The sequence below is a fragment of the Hypanus sabinus genome, chromosome 3 (genome assembly GCF_030144855.1).
Source record: "Hypanus sabinus isolate sHypSab1 chromosome 3, sHypSab1.hap1, whole genome shotgun sequence".
Taxonomy (NCBI): Eukaryota; Metazoa; Chordata; class Chondrichthyes; order Myliobatiformes; family Dasyatidae; genus Hypanus; species Hypanus sabinus.
The window spans coordinates 149,237,235-149,256,523 of NC_082708.1; the positions used below are offsets into that span (position 1 = coordinate 149,237,235).

General features: G+C 46.4%; 1 protein-coding gene across 5 annotated transcripts in view; it reads left to right on the forward strand.

Annotated features, from left to right (window-relative positions):
* LOC132390859 (uncharacterized) overlaps window positions 1-14,974 on the forward strand; it is a 175,212-nt gene extending 160,238 nt beyond the window's left edge. For 4 of the 5 annotated variants that reach the window (XM_059963398.1, XM_059963399.1, XM_059963397.1 and 1 more), the window contains 2 exons: window positions 12,790-12,960; window positions 14,537-14,974. In XM_059963398.1, coding sequence (XP_059819381.1) covers window positions 12,790-12,960; window positions 14,537-14,665 — 300 coding nt within the window. In that variant the 3' untranslated portion in view covers window positions 14,666-14,974. The remainder of the gene's footprint in view (window positions 1-12,789; window positions 12,961-14,536) is intronic. The other variant, XM_059963402.1, reaches the window with a different exon arrangement.
* The last annotated feature ends 4,315 nt before the right edge of the window (window positions 14,975-19,289 follow it).

A 19,289-nucleotide genomic window follows, 5' to 3' on the forward strand; every position in this document is an offset into this window, starting at 1 on the left:
GAAGAGGGAGAGTGGTGGGGCACAATGGTGAGGCAAAAAAACAACAGAAATTACAGAAATGTAATGAAATCCAAACCTCACTTGGCATGAGGTCTTGATCAGGCATTTGGACTCAGTTCCTTTGACTGTGGAGAATGGAGTGGTTAAATTAATATGAGCATGCCTTGGGCTAGGCCAGCTTGAAATACACTGAGCTAAATACTTGGTGCATGTCACTTTTTAAAGAAACTTTCCAAGCACTGTGATCATTCCATTAAGAATGATGTTGTGGCGACCCATTTCCTGGCACATCCGAACCGGCTCACAATTAGCCAGCGTTCCGGCTAAGGGAAATAGCCTACGGGGCTTTGTGAGTACGTGTCTTTTGGAGCATCCGTGCCCATGGGGGGGGGGGCGGGTTGAGGGAGGCTTAAAAGCAAGGCTGTGTAGTTCGAATTAAGTTATCTTTGATGCAGTTTACCGACTCCGTGTCGTTATTTTAGCGCTGCGTGTAGCACACCGCTACAATTGGTGACCCCGACGGTCCAAACGATTTTTGGACCGGAGATGACCGACGCCGCCTCTGTTCATGCAGTTTCGTTGAAACTGCCTGGTTTCTGGATGCCACAACCTCACCTATGGTTCCAGCAAGCAGAAGCCCAATTCCACGTTCAGCAGATAACCTCCGAGGACACCTGTTACTACTACGTGGTGAGCTCCCTCGACCAGGACACAGTGGCCCAGGTTGCGGAGTTCGTACAGTCTCCCCCAGCGGACGGCAAGTACACGGAATTCAAAGCCCTGCTCCTCAGGACTTTCGGACTCTCACGGCGCGAGCGGGCTGCCTGTTTACTGCACCTGGATGGCTTGGGAGACAGACCTCCATCGGCTTTACTGAATGAGATGTTGTCTCTGGCCGGTGGACACAAGCCCTGCCTCATATTTGAGTAGGCATTCCTGGAGCAGCAGCCTGAGGACATACGCCTGCTGCTGTCCGACGCGGATTTCAGAGACCCCCGGAAGGTGGAAGGCCGGGCGGACTTGCTGAGGAACGGGAAGAAGGTGAGTGGGGCGTCCGTCGCACAGATCACCAGGCCACGTTCCCAGCAGCAAACCAGTCCAGGCCCGGCAGCAGAGCCCACTAACCACAGAGGCAGGGGTGAGGAGACCAATGAACAATGGTGCTTCTACTACCAGCGGTGGGACGCAGAAGCCCACCCTGCAAGTTCCCGGGAAACGCCAGGGCCAGCCGCCACTGATGGCTACGGCGGCTGGCCATCGGGATAGCTTCCTGTATGTGTGGGACAAGCGGTCAGGACGCCGTTTTTTGGTCGACACCGGAGCCGAGATCAGCGTCTTACCTCCAACGAGTTATGACACCTGCAGCAGGGCACCGGGTCCCCCCTTGAGGGTCATGAATGGCAGCACAGTAAGCACCCGTCAGGTGCAGCTACAGTTCGGCTCCAGCCAGTTCACATGGGACTTCACACTGGCCGCCGTAGCCCAACTGCTTCTGGGTGCGGATTTTTTGCGGGCTCACAGCCTACTGGTCGACCTGCCCAGGAAAAGACTGGTCCAAGCCGAGACATTTCAGACGTTCTCCCTGGGTGCAGCCCAGTTGCCAGCCCCTCACCTTGACTCCATCACGCTGTCCGACAACGACTTCACCAGGGTCCTGGCGGATTTCCCATCGGTTCTGGCACCACAGTTCACAGCGGCCATGCCCCGACACGGCGTACAGCACCACATCCTGACCCAGGGACCACCCCTCCATGCCCGTGCTCGGCGGCTTCCCCCGGACAAGCTCCGACTGGCAAAGGAGGAGTTCAAGAGGATGGAGGAATTGGGGATCATCCGGCGGTCTGATAGCCCATGGGCCTCCCCCTTGCACATGGTGCCCAAAGCAACAGGGGGTTGGAGACCGTGCGGCGACTACCGCAGGCTGAACGAGGCTACCACACCGGACCGCTACCCTGTGCTGCACATTCAGGACTTTGCAGCAAACCTGCACATCCTCATCCTCATAGCCAGCAGCAGTCGTCAGGAGCATCTGTCCCACCTCCGTCAACTCTATGCCAGGCTGAGTGGCTACGATCTAATGATCAACCTGGTCAAATGCCAGTTCGGGCTCGACACTATTGACTTCGTGGGCCACAGAATTACTAAAGATGGGGCAAACCCTCTGCCAGCTAAGGGAGATGCGGTCCGCCATTTCCCCCGACTCACCACGATCAAAGGCCTTCAGGAATTCGCAGGTATGGTCAATTTCTACCACCACTTCCTCCCTTCAGCTGCCCAAATCATGCGCCCCCTGTTCGCCCTGCTGTCCGGTCCAGGCAAGGACATTACCTGGGACGAGGAGTCCGCCGCTGCTTTCATTCAAACGAAGGAAGCCTTGGTGAATGCCGCGATGCTAGTGCACCCCAGAATGAACGTCCCTACCACCCTCACAGTGGACGCATCTAACACAGCAGTCAGTGGGGTACTGGAGCAACTCATCGAGGGTCGCTGGCAACCCCTGGCGTTTTTCAGCAAACACCTGAGACCACCCAAGCTCAAGTACAGTGCTTTTGACCGGGAACTGTTGGTGCTCTACCTGGCAATCCGGCATTTCAGGTACTTCCTAGAAGGTCGACCCTTCACCGCATTCACGGACCACAAACCGCTTACCTTTGCGTTTACGAAAGCGTCCGACCCCTGGTCGTCCCGCCAGCAGCGCCATCTGTCCTACATGTCTGAATACACGACGGATGTCTGGCACGTCTCGGGTAAGGACAATGTTGTGGCGGATGCGCTCTCTCGCCCTAACATTCATGCCCTTTCCCAAGGGGTAGACTTTGAGGCGCTGGCAGAGGCACAGCAGGCAGATGAGGAGATCCCGAGTTACAGAACCGCAGTCTCTGGTTTACAGCTCCAGGACCTCCCCGTAGGCCCAGGTGAGAGGACCCTACTCTGTGACGTCGCCACCGGCCAGCCCCGTCCCGTTGTCCCGGCACCTTGGCGGCGACGCATTTTCGACTCCATTCATAACTTGGCGCACCCCTCCATCAGGACAACCGTCCGGATGGTTTCCAGCAGGTTCGTTTGGCACGGACTCTGCAAGCAGGTCAGTGAATGGGCCAGAACATGCATGCACTGCCAGACGGCCAAGGTTCAGCGGCACACCAAAGCCCCACCGCAGCAGTTCCACCCCACCCACTGGCGTTTCGACCACATTCATGTGGATATCGTGGGCCCTCTGCTAGTGTCGCGTGGAGCGCGGCACCTCCTCACTATCGTGGACCGGTTCACAAGATGGCCGGAGGCGATCCCGCTCACTGACACCACCTCCGAATCTTGCGCCCGGGCACTGTTCACCACCTGGGTGACCCGCTTTGGTGTACCGGCCCACATTACCTCCGACAGAGGCGCCCAGTTCACATCCAGCCTGTGGTCAGATATGGACAGCCTTTTGGGGACTCAGCTGCACCAAACCACTGCCTACCACCCACAGTCTAACGGGCTAGTGGAGCGTTTCCACAGTCACCTGAAGTTGGCTCTCATGGCCCGCCTGCGAGGAGCTAACTGGGTGGACGAGCTTCCCTGGGTCCTACTCGCCATCCGCACGGCGCCCAAAGACGATCTGCACGCCTCGTCAGCCGAGTTGGTGTACGGCGCACCCCTGGTCGTCCCCGCGGAGTTCATACCAGCCCCAAGGGGGCAAGAGGAGGAACCCGCAGCAGTCCTGGGCTGACTACGCGAGAGGCTTGGTCACCTGGCCCCCGTACCCACTTCGCAGCATGGGCAGAACCCGACCTGCGTACCCAAAGCCCTGCAGAACTGTAAGTTTGTGTTTGTACGAAGGGGCGGGCATCGGCCACCGCTGCAACTGCCCTACAAGGGGCCGTTTACGGTGCTCAGGAACAACGGGTCCACGTTCGTGCTGGACGTTGGGGGGAGAGAGGAGGTTTTCACGGTGGACCGACTCAAACCGGCCCATGTGGACCTGGCGCAACCGGTCGAGTTTCCGGCACCGCGGCGCAGAGGCCGACCTCCCAAACAGGGTCCGGCCTAGACTGTGGACATTGGGGGGGTGTATCGCCGGTTCTGGGGGGGGGGGGGGTTATGTGGTGACCCATTTCCTGGCACATCTGAACCGGCTCACAATTAGCCAGCATTCCAGCTAAGGGAGATAGCCTACGGGGCTTTGTGAGTACGTGTCTTTTGGAGCATCCGCGCCCATGGGGGGGGGCGGGTTGAGGGAGGTTTAAAAGCAAGGCTGTGTAGTTCGAATAAAGTTATCTTTGACTGCAGTTTACCGACTCCGTGTCGTTATTTTAGCACTGCGTGTAGCACACCGCTACAATGTAATAAATTTAATGATAATAGATGACCCATCAGTGATGAATTTCGTTGCCTTTTATTATCAGTCATCTCTCCTGGTTATATTTCTAGCCACTTTTTCCTTTTGCTCCGGAATTATTTCCTTTTGCAATACATTATCTGTTTCACTCTGGCACAGGTTCGCTGCTTAGTTTGACCCAGTAGGATGAATCTGGAAGATCTAAGAGAGTGCTGGACAGGGCCAATTTACTTAGCTGCTGTATCAAAGCCATGTGTACAGATAAACATTGGCAGGCAAGGTGTGATTGTAGACCCCAGTCCTCAAGGGGAAGTGCAGCATAAGGTAGCTAAAAGATGTTCAAATGTGTGAACACCTGACTAGCCAAAGCCAGATCCATCTTCAAAAGCACACTTTTAATAGTGTGCTCTAATTTTAGTGGAACATCAATAAGCAAACTGGAGGTCAAAGTTAAGTTTATTGTCATATGCACAAGTAAATACATATGTGCATAGGCGCCATGAAAACTTATCTGCAGCAGCATCACAGGCGCATAACATCAGATAAGCAGCATGCACAAGAAAAACATACATTAAATAATAATAAGAAGTACTTTATTGATCCCAAGTGGGGAAATTCTTTTGGTACAGCAGCAACATTTAAAAACACACTTAGCAGTGTGCAGAATTAACTGATAATAAAGTATAGAATAATAAAATACATAATGTGCAATAATAATGTATGAAATAATAAAACAGATATTATTGTACTATGATGTGTGTTCATGTTGCGCAGAGATGGACTTTTGGTAGGAAAGATTTTCTGTAATGCTCCTTGTAACAGCGGAGCTGAATGAGTCTGTTCAAAAGGGTGCTCTGCCGCTTATTCAGTAGGTCAAGGAGCGGATGTGCCAGATTGTCTATAATGAATAACATAGATTATACACAACTTTACAAAAAAGAACATGATTAGAAGAATAAAAACACTTATTCAGTGCAAAGTGATCAAAGTGGCCATAGTATTGCTAAACTGTAGTGATCAGGGTTTTGATGGTTGGTTCAAGGACCGAATGGTTGAAGGGAACTAGCTGTTCTCAAACCTGGTGCTGTGGGACATCAGGCTTCAGGCCCTCCTGCCTGATGATGGCTTCAATAAGGTGGCATAGCCTGAGTGATGAGGATCTTTGATGAATGCTGTTGACCTCTTGAGTCAGTGCCCTCACATAAATGCTACCGATAATGGAGAGGGATGCGCCCATGATGTTCTGGATCATATTTTCTTCATTCCTATTTCAGCTAAGGCTGGCATTTTTTAACCAATTTCTAATAACCTTTTTAAATCACTGCAGTGCTTCTGGTGAAGTACTTCCACAATGGTCTTTGGTAGGGTTTGAACCTGGCAACAGTGAAGGAAAGGAAACTAAAATGCTTCCAGGACAGGATGATGTGACTTGGACATGAACATGGAAGCATGACTCCATTTATATCCTTCCTTTGTCCTTGCTGATGGCAAACGTAATATTGAGGAAGCCTAGAGAACCAACTGCTGCACATCTTGTACATGTATTTATATGTGTACGCCGCTTCCACTGTGTGCTAGTAGTGGAGGGAATTAATGTTCAGGGCATTGGATAAGGTGGCAGTCAAGAAAAATGATTTGCCTGGATGTTATCAAGCTTCCGTAGTATTGTTGGAGCTGCATTCTTAAGGGAAATGGAAAGTACCCTAACATTATCACAAAAGATTCTGCAGATGTGCAACATCTTTGAAGAGCTATAAAAAGCTGACATTTGGGGCGAAGACCCCTCATCAGGACAGGGCCTCTTCAGGTCCAGATAAAGGGCCTCGGCCTAAAACATCAGCTCTTTATTCCTCTCCATAGTTGCTACCTGACCTGCTGGGTTCCTGCAGCAATTTGTGTGTATTCTAACTTTCTCCATTCAACAATTCCTGTGGGTTTTTTTTGGCTGAAAGGTTCTGTGGTGTCAAGAAGTGAAGCTCTTGTAGGTTTCCTCACTTCTGATTTCTTTGTTGAAGACATATTGGTTTTGTGGCTGATCCACCTGAGTTTCTGTACTGTGACTTCTCACTTATCATCCTTGTCTATATGCTGATTGCATCAAATCTCATGCACAGAGGGTGTGTGTGTTTTCTTTTGAGTAGTGGCAAATGGAATTGAATACTGTGCAATCATCAGTGAACATGCCCACTTCCAACCTTATGATGGAAAGATGGTTACTGAAGAAATCACTGAAGATGTCCGAGCCCTAAGTAACTACTCCACTGATATCCTGGGACTGAGAAGAAAGACCTCCAGCAGCCATAATTACCTTCCTTTGTGCTTCATATGAGTCCAACCTTCAGAGAAGTTTTCATTTGATGACTGTTGATTCATTCTATCAGATGTCCTTGGCATCTCATGCAGTCAAGCACCACCTGATGTCGCTATGCTTGGACCAAGGCTGTGTTGTGGTTTTAGAAAAACCCAAAATGGACATTGGTGAGGCAGTTTTTGACAATATTTGTCTCTTGAATGTACTGTTAACAGCATCACCCATGAATCTGCTGATGACTGAGAACAGACTGACTTGACAGTAATTATGCAAATTAGATTTATCTTGCTTTTCATGGACAGAACATACCGGGGCAACTTCATACATTCTAATGCTGTGGCCACTGTTGTAACTGTTCCAGTACAGTTTGACCAAAAGCATGGCAGGCTCCAAAGGTTCAAAGGTTCCTTTCATCATCAAAGTATGTATGCAGAATACGACTCTGAGATTCATCGTCTCCAGATACGCATCAAATACAGAAAAACCATGAAAGTCATTGAAAGAAAAGACATCAATCCCCCCCTCCCCACACACAAAAAAGAAGAAACAGAACTCATAGCCTCCAAACCCTCGCCCACAAAAGTAACATATTGCCCCACCTGCCAATCAGCAACAAGAAAGTAAACACAGAAAAACCGAAGGAAGCCAATATAAACTACAGTCCACACAAATAATCACATATGTTCATATGTATATGTTCATGATTACAATGGGGATGTTGTCTGATCTCGTGGCCTTTTCTGCATCTAATGCCATCAGCTAATTCCTAGAGTCAGAAACAGAACAGATCATGAACAGAAGTATGGAGGCCTGCATGGACTAGGTGGACCGAAGATCCCATCCCAATGTAATACTCTATGGCTCTAATTTGCTGTTGACTGGCTTATGAGACTGAGAGGATCTCAGATCAGCCTCTCAACACTTCTGGATCAAGATGATTGCATGTGCTCCAGCATCATTATTGTCACTCAGATGTGGGACACCAACTTAACTGAGGAACAGCATGTCTCCAGTTAACTATTTAATTGTCTATCATCATTCACAACAAGGAGTGGTGGGATAACTGACTTTTGATCTGATGTTTTGGTTATGGAATCACTTAGTTCTGTCTATTGCACACTGTATTTTGCTGTTTAGTACACACATGGTTGTTATTTCAAAGCTTCATTAGCACTTCATATGTAGACCTATCTATTCTCTCTGAGGGGCAACAGACACATCCCAATTCAAGGATTCCATCCCATTTAACACAGTGATAGTGTCATGCAACAGACTAGAGGGTGGCACCAATGAGAGGACCTCGTTCCTAAAAAAGACTGGTTCATTGATGCATCTACCAGTGTTACAAAGCACAGATTCATCTGCCACAGATAGTCTGGTGGGGGCCCATTCATATCTGTTAATCCCTACTGTCGGTTGACTGACAACCTGCAGCAGGTCCATTCTGACCACTGTGATCTTCAGGAGTCAGCCAGATCAGTCAGTTGGTGCTGCCAAGCCACTCTTGGTGAAGAACTGACGTTAGAACCCTCCAAGCTGTGTACATCTCATACCCTTGCTATACCCAGTGCTTCTTCCAAGTGTTGCTCAATGTGGAGGAGCACTAGTTCATTAGCTGAAGGAAGACAGTTAGAACATAGAACACCTACAGCACAATACAGGCCCTTCGGCCCACAAAGTTGTGCCAAACATGTCCTTACCTGAGAAGTTACCTAGGGTTACCCATAGCCCTTTATTTTTCTAAGCTCCACGTACCTATCCAGGAGTCTCTTAAAAGACCCTATCCCATCCGCCTCCAACACCATTGCAGGCAGCCCATTCCATGCACACACCACTCTCTGCATAAAAACTTACCCCTGACATCTCCTCTATACCTACTTCCAAGCACCTTAAAACTGTGCCTCTTGTGCTAGCCATTTCAGCCCTGGGAAAAAGCCTCTGACTATCCACACAATCAATGCCTCTCTTCACCTTATACACCTCTATCAGGTCACCTCTCATCCTCCGTCGCTCTGTCAAGCATGCTGAGCGAGCAAGGGGACAGCAGATGCTGCGTATGAGAAAATGGTGGCGCGAAGGCAGCGTGTGTGGCCACTGTGGGAATGAATATCTGTTATCTGTAAGCAGGGGCCATGCACAATCTTGATTTGATGGTGACGGACGTGAGAAGCACAGAGGAACATTTGGTAAAACTTCTGACATCCCTGTTTCGCTGCCGCGGCTACTGTGTGATCGACAAATCTCCGGAGAGGAAGGCCCCAAATCCTCAGCTTTGCCTGGTGCTTGGTGGTCGGGGGGTCGTAGTGCTCTGCAGAGATGGTGCTCGGTGTCAGACGGCTGGTCAGAGGCTCGAAGTTTTTCGGACGGACTCAGAGTTGGCTGTGGTCGGATGCTTCCAGAGGTTGCATTGGGAAGCTTTGCAGCGCTGGAGGTTCATGGCAGGAGGAGTTTTTCTTCTTTCTACCATCTACGTGAGATGATGGGCTATCGAGGACTTTGAGACTTTCTTTCACCGTGTCCATGGTCTGCCCTTATGAAATTATGGCATTGCTTCGCACTGTTGTAACTATATGTTATAATTATGTGGTTTTTGTAAGTTAGTCCTGGTCTGTCTTGTGTTTTTGTGTTATCATACTGGAGGAACATTGTAACATTTCTTAATACATGCATTACTAAATGACAGTAAACGAGGACTGAGTGTCCTCACAATTTAATCTAATCTAATCTAATCTAATCCAAGGAGAAAAGGCTGAGTTCACTCAACCTATTCTCATAAGGCATGCTCCCCAATTCAGGCAACACCCTTGTAAATCTCCTCTGCACCCTTTCTATGGTTTCCACACCCTTCCTGTAGTGAGGCAACCAGAACTGAGCACAGTACTCCAAATGGGGTCTGACCAGGGTCCTAAGTAGTTGCAACATTACCTCTCAGCTCCTAAATCCAATTCCACAATTGATGAAGGCCAATGCACTGGTTACCTTCTTAACCACAAAGTCAACCTGCGCAACAGCTTTGAGTGTCCTAGGGATTCAAACCCCATGATCGCTCTGATCCTCCACACTGCCAAGAGTCTTACCATTAATACTATATTCTGCCATCATATTTGACCTACCAAAATGAGCCACCTCACACTTACCTGGGTTGAACTCCATCTGCCACTTCTCAGCCCAGTTTTGCATCCTATCAATGTCCTACTGTAACCTCTGACAGCCCTCCACACTATCCACAGCACCCCCAACCTCTGTGTCATCAGCAAATTTCTTAACCCATCCCTCCACTTCCTCATCCAAGTCATTTATAAAACTCATGAAGAGGCACACCACTGATCACTGACCTCTGTGCAGAATATGACCCGTCTACAACCACTGTTTGCTTTCTGTGGGCAAGCCAGTTCTGGATCCACAAAGCAATGTCCCCTTGGATCCCATGCCTCCTTACTTTCTCAATAAGCCTTGAATGGGGTACCTTATCAAATGCCTTGCTGAAATCCATATACACTACATCTACTGCTCAACCTTCAACGATGTGTTTAGTCACATCCTCAAAAATTCAATCAGGCTCATAAGGCACGACCTGCCTTTCACAAAGCCATGCTGACTATTCCTAATCATATTATGTCTCTCCAAACGTTCTTAAATCCTGACTCTCAGGATCTTCTCCATCAACTTACCAACCACTGAAGTAAGACTCACTGGTCTATGATTTCCTGGGCTATCTCTACTCTACTCCTTTTCTTCCCTCCAATCCTCCGGAACCTCTCCCGTCCTCATTGATGATGCAGAGATCATCACCAGAGGCTCAGCAATCTCCTCCCTCGCCTCCCACAGTAGTCTGGGGTATATCTCGTCCAGTTCCGGTGACTTATCCAACTTGATGCTTTCCAAAAGCTCCAGCACATCCTCTTTCTTAATACCTACATGCTCAAGCTCTTCAGTCCTTTGTAAGTCATCAGACAATCGCCAAGATCCTTTTCCATATTGAATACAGTTGATGGTAATCAGGAGGAAGATTCCATACCCCCAGTTGACCTGATGCCATGAGATTTCCCAAGGCCCATCCCCTCTAGTGGCACACAGATTCACTGATGACAGAATCTGACATGCTGTTTGTAAGGGCAGTTTTTGTGGCCATGTCACCTATGTTTATGCACCCCACCTGTCCATGACGTTGCAGGTTCCGCTGGACTAACAACCACGTTGCCACATCTGAACCTGGTGTCTGGAATGTGATGATACTACATGTACCCATCTGAGAACACTAAACTTAAGAATTTAAACCTTATCTAGTATAAATCTCTACACATCTTCTCACTTTAAAAAAAAATTTGCTGTAGGTTAATTTACTTAACTACTTATTCTCTTCCTGGAGGGGTAGATGTCCATAATCACTGTTTCAAGTGTTGGGTCCTCCCACCATCCCCAACCCCCCCCCACCACCATCCTACCTTGGTTGCAAATATCTCTAATCAAACAGGACATACTTCCAGCTAACAAAGCAGATTAAACACAGTTTATTTTTACGTGAAGCACATTTAATTCTGAACAGTAATTCTTGATGGAGATTTATAACTTATGAAGGATTTTCAAAACACAAGTATAAATCTTACAGACTAGAAAAACATACCAATGGAGTGATAGATAAACAATCATTCTTTAGAAAAACCAAAACTGTGGAATGGATTTTGTTCTTTCTCTCTGTCACTGTTGCCTACCCCGACTGCCATCTAACATTTACACTGACTTTCTACTAGTTGACATCATCTATATGTAATGTTTTTCAACTACTTTTGTCAGGTCACGTAGATGGAGTAACACACACAGAATGCTAGAGGACCTCAGCAAATCAAGCAGCATCAATGGAGAGAAATAAAGAATCAATGTTTCAGGCCAAGACCCTTCAGTAGGTAGATGGAGCACTTAATTAGGCCAAGGTGGACCCTTCTAACTTTCTTAATTAGGTCATAGTCCAACTTGGCCAGTGTGGACCCTATCCTTTCTTATAATTTAACTCATGAGTGTGAGCAGAGTGTACTGATTAGTGGTTTAATGTAATGAACAACAGGCATCTTGAACCTGGGACAGTTTCTGCTACAGTGCTGAGATTAGCAATAGGTTTTTTGGGCCTGGAAAGTGGATCTCCTTCACAAGATCAACATTGACTGGTTTGTCAATTTTTATTGCTCGGATGTGGCAGTTAAAATACTGAGCCACTTTGGAGAGCTGTTCAGAGTCAATTACTTTTCAGTGAAAGTAGGGATACCAAAGAATTCATCAGCAGTGGAACTGGTACACCAACCCAAGTCGCATCTACCATTCTCTATCTGCCTGCCATGGTAGGTGTTGGTTTGTCAAGATCTCTGGGCTCTGAATCAGCAACTCACCAGAGACTTGATCGAATAACCTTTAACTGGGCTGCCACAGGAGTGCTGTGTTTTCTTTAAGGATAAGCTGGGTATTTACCTGTCTTCCTAGGTGGGCCTAATAGAGCTGAGCAATTCTCTCAGTGCCCTGGTCAGAGTAACCCCTCAACAACCACATTGAACTGGACCTTTTATCAAACTGCTGGGAACAACTTGCTGGCTCTGTTTGTCTCTTTTGGATTACGAGGTGTAAATTCATCCTCAGAAAACTCAATGGAAACAAATGTTGTATGTGGTGTGCAATGTTCACCTGGACCTGTAATGTACAGTTTACATTTACTTTGTGTGGTATTCAGTGGATACGCTTGTATGACTACTTATAATGGCAAATAAACTGAAGAAAATAGAGTACCTTTATTGAAGAAGGTCATTTTGTATGTCTGGATACAACAATATATTGAAAGTCATGGAGTCGCATGAGGCTGCAGATGCTGGAGGCTGCAGCAACAAACAGCCTGATGCAAGAACTCAGGGGCTCCAGCTGTATTGGTGGAAGAAAAGGAACAATTGCGATTTTGGGTCAAAACTCTGCATTAGGAACCTCCTACAGATATTGCTTGGTCCGTTTTGCTTGTACGTAGCTCTTCATTGATTCTATTGTATTTGTCTGTTCTAGAGCGAATGCTTGCAAAGAAAATTAATCTTGTGGTAGTACATGGAGCTTTCAGGCAGAATGAGAAAGGATTATGAACATACGGGTCAGTAATGAACTCCACATCCTTGTTTGTTTGCTTTAGAATGTTGAAACTTTGGACGAGACCTCAGCTGTGACAGACAAACAGCTTCTGCAGATTGCCAGCGAGATGTCAGTTCAAAAGAGAGACTGGAGGCTTCTGGCCAATAATCTGGGATTTCTAGAGCAGGAGAGCTGTGCCTTTGAAGTCCAACATTCAGAAGTCAATCAGCAGGTAACAGAGGGAAGCTGTAGAGCCGAAGACTTCTTCTGAGTAATTCAGATATTTAACACATTTTGGTACTTGATATTACATCAATTATTTTCAAGTATAATTTTTGAAATTTTTTTAGATTTCCGGTCACTTCAAAGACTGATAAAAGTTGAGTTTATAGTCATAGGCAAAATACAGTGAGGTACAGCAGGTTCATGGGCACACAGGTACAGACAACACACAGGACATAACTTATACATAAATTGTATATAAATTATTCAAGACAGTGAAAAAATGACTGTGCAATAAGACTGTGAAACAAGGCATTGGCGCAAAACATACGTATTTAATGACAAGTCCACAGTAGTGTGAGACGGGGTCATTGTATTCCATTACTGTGGGTAGGATTAGGGTTACAAATATAAAATGCTGGGGGATCTCAGCAGATCAGGCAGCATCTATGGAGACCCTTCATCAGGACTGGAAAAGAAGGGGGAAATAAGAAGGTGGGGGGAGAGGAAGGAATACAAGCCAGAAGGTGATAGATGAAACCAGGAGACTGGGCAAAGAAGGATTTAGATAGGAAAGAAGAGTGAAAAATACACAGAAAGGGAAAGAGGAGGGACACCAGGGAGAGGTGATAGACAGATGAGGAGAAGAGGAAAGGTGAGAGGTAAGCTGGAGTAGGGGATAAAAGAAGAGAAAAAGGGGAGGAGGATGTGTACTGGAAGTTGAAATTGATAGTCACACCATCAGGTTGGAGGCTACTCAGACAGATTATGTGGTGTTGCTCCTCTAACATTGAGGTAGTAGAGGAGACCATGGACCGACATGTCAGAATGGGAATTGGGATTGGAATTTAAATGGTTATTCATTTCCATGGATGCTGCATGACCTGCTGAGTTCCTCCAGCACTTACGTTTGTTGCAGAACCTCTTGGATTTAGGATTAGCGTAATTCAGGTTGGTTCAAGTTAGCTGCAGGAAAGTAGCTGTGTTTAAACCTGGTGATGCAGAACTTAAGGCTTGTGAACTTCCTGCCTGATGGTAGCAATGATGCTGCATGACCTGGTTGGAGGGGATCCTTGGAAGTAGATACCACTTTCTTGAGGTATCATGTTGATGCTTTCAATGGTATGGAGGGCTGTGTCTCTACTCATTGCAGCCTCCAGTGCTTTGAAATTGCTGTACCAGGTTAAACTGCATTCAGAAAATTAGGAATGTCGTGAGTACATCCCCAATAAGATGCTCATTTACTCATGAAAGAATTTGGAACCTACTGCAAAATGGTGGGGCTGTAATAAGTTGGAAAACCAGATACTTCATTATGAGTGAGGACCTGGTAAATGGAATTCCTATTGTTCCTAGTTTTAAATGTGGCAAAACATTGCTGTCATTGTCCTGTTTGCCTCAACCGAACTCATAACCACTTCTCAGGCTGATCATTTATCTTAGCAGGTTCATACCCCTGGCATTCTGTTCGTCACAGTACGACAAGAGCCAGGGTGGAGAGGGGGAGGAAGTGGGCAGCTTAATCAGGAACGCCTTTCAGTGAGATTGAACTTGCTTACATAAGAGACCAATTTTGCTGTTTTCAGATCTTGGAGATGTTGCAGGCGTGGCTAAAGAGAGCAGAGCCGCTGACTTCAGTCTCCGTGTTGCAACGTGCTTTGTGGGAGAGTGGCAACTCAGACATAAGGAATGAGGTATTCCAGCTCAGTTTCTGAAACCACCCGATCAGCAGACTGGCTTCAAGAGCTGCGATGCCAATTGAGACAGACTAACCAGCTAACTTCCATTCAGAGATGGTGCGAAAATGCAATATTTATAAATGCCGATGTCATAACATGCCTTCATTCACTGGAGAAGTTTTAATTACAGACTAGGGTTTTAAAAATTCTGAAACCTTTAGAGAATGAATAAATAATAAAGCGAAAGGAAGCAACTCAATGAATAAATGTGAAATTTGTAATTTTGATTAAAGGAGGAATTACTTTGAGAGAGAAAACATTTCACCAAAATAAAATTTTTATTAAAGCATTCTGCATGATTCATTTGTAGTTGTTATGGGTTTTCTTCTTCATTTCAATTTTTTTTTCAAAGGCATCACTTCTAACCTTAACACAAGTAACACTGAAACACTGGAATAGTTGGAACATCCTAAAATAAATGAGTAAGGATGTGGGGTTTGAGGTTGAAGTGAAGTAGCTGCTCCTGAACCTGATGGTGCAAGACCTCAGGTTTCTAAACCTCCTGCTCGATGGTAACTGCAAGAAGATGGCATGGACTGAATGGTGTGGATTGTTGGCTTTAGTTGTAGCCTTGAGGCAGCACTTCATATAGATACTACCAATGGTGGGGAGGGAGGCCGAGTCCACTTCTCTCTGCATCTTCTTACGTTTGCGCGCATTCAAATTGCTACACCAGACTATGACGCTACCAGTCAGGATACTTCCAACAGTAGAAATTTGTTAGCGTGTTCAGTGACAATGCTAAAACTCTGAACCCTCCAAGGAAGTGAAGATGCTGTCACACCCTCCTTGTGATTGCTTCTATATGTCGGGCCCAGGGAAGGCCATCTGATATGTTAATGAGCAAGAACTTAAAGCTGCTGACCCTCTCCATCACCAATCCATCAATGTAGACCAGTGAATTTCACCCTCCTTCCCCTTCTTGAAGACAATAATCAGCTCTTTAGTTTAATTGATGTTGAGCAAGAGGTTTTTGTTGCCGTCCATCTCAACCAGATGTGCTATCTGACTTCTGTCTGCTGACTTCATCACCACCAAGAACATGGTGTCATCGATTCATTTGTATATATGGTTATGGTTAAGCTGAAGGCAGGTAAAGGTTTAGGGATCTACGCATCTCAATTCAAATGGAAATCCTTAGAGAACATCTCTCATTAAACTTCAAAGCTTGCCCTGCCTTTGACCAATATCAACTTACAAAAAGTCAGAACACTTCCACATAACTTGCCATCCTCCATTATTTAAAATATTAAGTTGTTTGAGTTTTATGCTCCTCAGTCTCTGGTTTTCCAGGTCAATATTGGCTTTAAAATTGCAATTTGGGATAAATAGGTTGATAAGCAACAGGACTGTGGGTCATTCAGGGGGCTACACACTGAGACTAAGGGAAAGGAGCCAGAGATTGGTGAGCTGACAAAGAAACTGAACCTTAGGATAAGGAGATCAGAAAACAGCAGAGACACAATAGGGAGATGAGTCGGTGTCCCACTCGACTCATTCCCTCCAGCCTCTGCTCAAGCCGTCACCCAAACTGCACCACATCTGTTGTGGGAGGCCAAGGACTGGAGTGACATCAGGATACATAAATACTTTCTTTAGGGGCAATAGAGTCATGTTGCAGTTAGCACGATGCTATTACAGCTTGGGGCAGTGGAGGTCAGTGTTCAATTCCTGTGCCAACTGTAAAGAGTTTGAAAGTCCTCCCAGTGACCACATGAGTTTCTTCTGGGTGCTCCGGTTTCCTCCCACAATTCAAAGACATACCAGTTAGTAGGCTGGCCTTTGTAAATTGTCCTATGATTCTTCATCGTTAGGTCACATCTGGAATTTCCAGTTGGCGGACGATTTCCCTCCACGCCGCTCTGACATATTGGGAAATCATGTACGTGGCAGGTTACAGCAGTGGTTTGCCTTTGCCTTCTGCTGGGTGAGTTTAAAGAGATCACCAGCTCTTGCAGTGGATGACCAGGACGTCTAAGTGTCTTGTCGTGCTCTCTACGCTCCACAACGCCTGCTGGCCTGCCTTCTTGACCGTTGGAACCTTAATCAGCCTCTTCCACTCCATCTGCCATGGCCAGACTTCACACGCTGGGATAGGCAAAACTCCTCCCTCACCGAAGGTCAAAGACTCGTCGGCTACCCTCACCTGGATTTGGTCCATCTGCCGAGACAGTTTACCAGGGTGTGGCTACTGCACGTGCTACAGCTATTTGGAGCCACAGGTGAGAGCTGAGTGCCAGGTGGGGACCAAAGATGGATGAGCTGCCCTGAAAACGGGCACAGCAGGCACCCCCCACCAGAGGTGCTACCCCTCCCTAGACACTCCATACACCCTGTCCTATAGGTAGACAGGTTTCTGGGCAGTGCAACTCAGTAGGCTGGAAGGGCCTGTTCTGCGTTGTACCTCTAACAAATAAATAAATGAAATTAGAGATTCACACTTCATATATTTGCATAAGCAGGTTCCATTTAAACTTGGCACATTAAATGTTACCCAGCACTTTAAAAAGGAAAAGTATGATTTGGATGCAGCATGCATGAAGACTTTTATTCCATAAATATGTACACCTAGGATAATATCCATTCATCTCTGTTATTCATCTCTCTACAGAAATTATATGGAAATAAACTAATCAATCTTCCCCTTTTATGATAGCATGTTTTATTTTAAACTTATGGAAGAACTACTTCACAAGAATCAAGGAAATGTTATCTTCACAAGTTGTATCAAGCGTAGCTGAGGCCACATTTGGAATATTGGGTTCCTTTGTGGTCACCCTCCTATGAGAAGTGGTGTTTGGAACAATCTACCATATATGGATGGCATTCAAAACAAAGTTTGTTTGCTGTATCATGGTGCTTACATATAACTGTGTAAACCAATCGCCTATTATCATTAAGCTGGGAAGAGTGCAGAAAAGATTTACTTGGATGTTGCCAGGGCTCAGTGGACTGTTATAGCAAGAAGTTTAGCAGGTTGGGATCTTATTCTTTGGAGCAGTGTAGACTGTGGGGTGATCATATGATGATGATGATGGCATCCGTTAGTCTCACAAGACCATGGATCTGCGCACAGGAAGTCTCCAGTGTCCTCTCCAGGGTGTAGGCCTGGGCAAGGTTGTGTGGAAGACTGGCAGTTGCCCAAGCAGCAAGTCTCCCCTCTCCACGCCATCGATGTTGTCCAAGGGATGGGCAAGGGCCAATACAGCTTGGCACCCGTGTTGTCACAGGAGTTGCCAGAATGAGGTTGAAGGCAACGTCGGACTGCCTTAGGGACTCCAGTTCCAGATTTGTCCTCAGGGTTTACTCCCGAAGCCTTTCTCATAAGTGGGTATGGTGGCAAGGCAGCAAAGGTTTGAAATCGGAGTTTTTCCTCTCTTGGATGGACTGCCTTCCCAGGCTGACGAGCTCCATCTACCCAAAAGGTGATCTTATACGAGGTGTATAAAATCACAAGGGGCATAGATAAGGGAAGGAGCATACAGTGCCTTGTAAAAGTATTCAGCCCCCAAACCTTTGTTCTCTTAAATAAGTATTATAACCAGAGATATTGATCAATTTAACTGAGAATTTTTATTTGTGAATCACATGCTCCTTTTTTTTCACAGTAGAACCCAAAAAAACGGAAAATTGTAAAGCATGAAAAACTAAAAATTCAAAAACTGAAATATCAGCCGTTTAAATGCATTCATCCTCCTTTACTGAGTACTTGGGTGATTTACTTCTCACAGCTATTACACCAGTAGTCTTTTTGGATAAGTCTTTATTAGTTTTGCACAATGTGATGGAGCAAGATTTCCCATTCCTCTTTACAAAATTGCTCAGGCTGTGCCAGGTTACTTGGGAATGGTGGTGAACAGCAATCTTGAGGTCTTGCCAGAGACACTCAAGGTCAGGATTCTAACTGGATCACACATTGACATTAATTTTTCTTTAATTGAAGCCACTCCGTGGCTGATCTGGCAGTGTGTTGTCCTGCTGAAAGATGAACTTCCCCTCCAGTTTAAGCTTTCTGGCAGAGGCCAGCCAGGATTTTTAACCAGGACCTCTTTGTATTTAGCAGCAGTCGTCCTCCTGATCAGATTTCCAGTCCCTGATGCTACGTCCACCATACTTTACAGTAGGGATGGTGTGACCTGGCTGATGCACTGTATTAGATTTACACCACATGTACCTGCTAGTGCTGAAGCCATGAAGTTCCATTTTACTCTCATCCAAACACAAGGCCTTTTTCCTCATCTTTACAGTAGCTTCTAAGTGATGCTATGCAAAGTCTTTACAAGCTAGGATATGTTTTCTTTTTTAGCCAGGGCTTCTTCCTTGTCACTCTTCCATAAATAACCTTTTTGTTGAAGATTTTAGAGATTGGGGAGCCATGAACTTCAGCTCCAGTTGCAACCACTGGCTTCTACAGCTCACTCAGAGTGACTGTTGGTGTCACAGTAGCCTCTGTTACAGGTGCTGTTCTTCTCCAGTGACTAAGTTTAGAGGGGCGGCCTGACCTCGACAGCCTCCCTGTGGTTTTATAATTTTTCACAATGGACTGTACTAAGCGCTGAGGTATGTTCAGTGTCTGAGATGGTCTTGTTACCCTTCCCCA